We start from the raw sequence: 3,667 nt of genomic DNA on the forward strand, positions 1-3,667 counted from the left end.
GAACGATCTGCCACACTGAAGCATGGTTGTGCTTTGATTATAAAGCTCAAACACGCTCCTGCATGTTTGTGCTTTGATTATATGTCAGAACGGCCTGCCAAACAGGAGCACGTGCTTTGGTTATATGTTAGAACGATCTGCCACACTGAAGCATGGTTGTGCTTTGATTATATGTCAGAACGGCCTGCCACATTGGAGCCGGGCTGTGCTTTGATTATATGTCAGAACGGTCTGCCATACCAGATCGTGGTTGTGCTTTGATTATATGTCAGAACGGCCTGCCGAACAGGAGCTCGTGCTTTGGTTAAATGTTAGAACGATCTGCCACACTGAAGCATGGTTGTGCTTTGATTATATGTCAGAACGGCCTGCCACATTGGAGCCGGGCTGTGCTTTGATTATATGTCAGAATGATCAGCCATACAGGTGCGTGGTTGTACTTTGATTAAATGTCAGAACGGTCTGCCACACGGGAGCGTGTTTGTGCTTTAATTATAAGTCAGAACGGCCTGCTAGAAAATCAGAGCTGTTTTGTAATTATGTTAGAATGACTAAATAATAAAAAATACATGATTTGATTATAAGTCAGAATGGTTTGCCATACAGGAGCATGGTTATAATTTGATTATATGTCAGAACGACCAGCCATACTCCTGTATGGCGTTGTTGTGCTTTGATTAAATGTCAGAACGGCCTGCCACATTGGAGCCTGGCTGAGCTTTGATTATATGTCAGAACGATCAGCCATACCGGAGCGTGGTTGTACTTTGATTTTATATGTCAGAACGGTCTGCCATACTGGAGCGCGTTTGTGCTTTGATTATATGTTAGAACGGTCTGCCATACCGGAGCGTGGTTGTGCTTTGATTATATGTCAGAACGGTCTGCCATACGGGCGCGTGTTTGTGCTTTCATTATATGTAAGAATGGCCTGCCAAACAGGAGCGCGTTTGTGCTTTGATTATATGTTCGAACAATCTGCCACATTGGAGACTGGTTGTGCTTTGATTATATGTCAGAACGATCAGCCATACCGGAGCATGGTTGTACTTTGATTATATGTCAGAACGGTCTGCAATACCGGAGCGTGTTTGTGCTTTGATTATATGTCAGAACGGCCTGCTAGAAAATCCGAGCTGTGTTTTAATTATGTTAGAATGACTGAATAATAAAAAAATACATGATTTGATTATAAGTCAGAATGATTTGCCATACAGGAGCGTGGTTGTACTTTGATTATATGTCAGAACGACCAGCCATACCGGAGCGTGGTTGTGCTTTGATTATATGTCAGAACGGTCTGCCATACAGGTGCGTGTTTGTGCTTTGATTATATGTCAGAAAGATCAGGTATACCGGAGCGTGGTTGTACTTTGATTATAAGTCAGAATGGTTTGCCATACAGGAGCGTGGTTGTACTTTGATTATATGTCAGAACGGCCTGCTAGAAAATCAGAGCTGTGTTTTAATTATGTTAGAATGACTAAATAATAAAAACGACATGATTTGATTATAAGTCAGAATGGTTTGCCATACTCCTGTATAAAGCGTGGTTGTACTTTGATTATATGTCAGAACGTTCTGCCACATTGGAGCCTGGCTGTGCTTTGATTATATGTCAGAACGATCAGCCATACCGGAGCGTGGTTGTACTTTGATTATATGTCAGAATGGTCTGCCATACAGGAGCGTGGTTGTGCTTTGATTATATGTCAGAACGGTCTGCCATACAGGAGCGTGTTTGTGCTTTGATTATATGTCAGAACGGCCTGCTACATTGGAGCCTGGCTGTGCTTTGATTATATGTCAGAACAATCAGCCATACCGGAGCGTGGATGTGCTTTGATTATATGTCAGAAGGGTCTGCCATACAGGAGCGTGGTTGTACTTTGATTATATGTCAGAACGGCCTGCCACATTGGAGCCTGGCTGTGCTTTGATTGTATGTCAGAAGGATCAGCCATACCGGAGCGTGGTTGTACTTTGATTATATGTCAGAACGGTCTGCCATACGGTAGCGTGTTTGTGCTTTGATTACATGTCAGAACGACCAGCCATACTCCTGTATGGCGTTGTTGTGCTTTGATTATATGTCAGAACGGTCTGCCATACCGGACCGTGGTTGTGCTTTGATTATATGTCAGAACGGTCTGCCATACAAGAGCGTGTTTGTGCTTTGATTACATGTCAGAACGGCCTGCCAAACAGGTGCGCGTTTGTGCTTTGATTATATGTTCGAACAATCTGCCACACTGAAGCATGGTTGTGCTTTGATTATATGTCAGAACGGCCTGCCACATTGGAGCCTGGTTGTGCTTTGATTATATGTCAGAACGATCAGCCATACCGGAGCGTGGTTGTGCTTTGATTATATGTCAGAACGGCCTGCCACTTTGAAGCGTGGTTGTGCTTTGATTATATGTCAGAACGGCCTGCCCAAGCCTCAGCTGCTTTAAATGTGAAGCAGATGGAGTCTGCGCAGTGACCTTCTATTTTCCGCTGCCTGACAACAAACATACCTGCTGCCTGCACGCATCACCGCTGAGCTCAGCGCGGATCCAAAAGCTCACACGGTCCCGGTAATCTAAAGTTTGGGTCCAGTTTGTTGGTAAATCGCAGTCGAAGCGCCTTTCTGACCGGTTGTTAGCTCAAAGTTAATCGAGCTAATGAGTGTTTCAGCAGCTAGCAGCGTCGGTCAGTGACAGTCCAGAAGATGTTCTTATTGTTTCCAGGAGGTTCCGCTTTGTTTCTCCTGCAGATGTTCTGAGGTTCTGTCCGGTGTCGGTTCAGACAGAACGTCGGTGAAACTACTTGACGATGAGGAAGACGAACAGAGCATCACTTGGGTTTTATTCTTTGTCATCGGTCCAGTTCAGCTAGCGATGCGGACGCTCCTGGTTCTGATTAGCTGCTGTGGTCCCACTGGGCCCTGCTCCATGTGAATGATGACTGACCACCACCATGGAAAGGTCAACGATCATCTGATGAAGCCATGTGGGGAGGAGGAGGAGGAGGAGGAGAACGAGGAGCCCGGGTCTTCTCCCTCTGACCCCCCCTGCAGCATCACCACACCTGGACCAGGCGGCTCCTCTGGTTTCTCCAAACCACAGAGGAGAAGCAGAACCAAGCTGGACTCTGATGCTGGCTTGAGTCCTGCTGGGAAGAACCTGAACAGTCCAGACTGTGTGCAAAATCTCAAAGGAACCGGGAAGATCCTGCAGGGCAAGTCCGAGACTAATGGCAACTACCTTCAAGGAACCAGAAGCATCCAGGACCAGCAGGGCCAGGATGGACCGAGGAAGAGAAGACCTGTGACAGTGGACACGTCTAAAGCCAAGACCTCCCTGGAGGCCCTGAAGCTGAGCATCAAGCAGCTGAAGTGGAAAGAGGTACGGTACCACAAGGTTTCTGCTGGTCCAACACCAGACCCGGGTCATCTCTGGATCCACCTGCTGTTCTTTAGAAACTATTAATAATCATATGAGTTCATAAACTCTGTGTGTCAGCAAGTGTCAACATTAGACTGTATAAAAGAGAAACAGCTGTGTGAGGTCACAAATTAAATTAAACTTTATAGAAGTTATAATTACATAATAAATTCTATCAGCTAAAATAACTGCTATGTAAAAAAAAAGAGGCTTGATTGCTGGTTTTAATAAGATATTGC

General features: G+C 45.4%; 1 protein-coding gene across 1 annotated transcript; it reads left to right on the forward strand.

Moving 5' to 3' along the window:
- Window positions 1–2,466: 2,466 nt before the first annotated feature.
- Window positions 2,467–3,389, forward strand: LOC106534206 (tubulin polyglutamylase TTLL11; the record flags this gene model as incomplete). Its single annotated transcript, XM_014030780.1, is given in 1 exon segment — window positions 2,467–3,389. A coding segment is annotated over 1 exon segment (447 nt), but the record flags the coding sequence as incomplete, so codon positions are not given.
- Window positions 3,390–3,667: the final 278 nt, after the last annotated feature.

This window comes from Austrofundulus limnaeus, unplaced genomic scaffold (genome assembly GCF_001266775.1).
Source record: "Austrofundulus limnaeus strain Quisiro unplaced genomic scaffold, Austrofundulus_limnaeus-1.0 Scaffold1117, whole genome shotgun sequence".
NCBI classification, from domain to species: domain Eukaryota; kingdom Metazoa; phylum Chordata; class Actinopteri; order Cyprinodontiformes; family Rivulidae; genus Austrofundulus; species Austrofundulus limnaeus.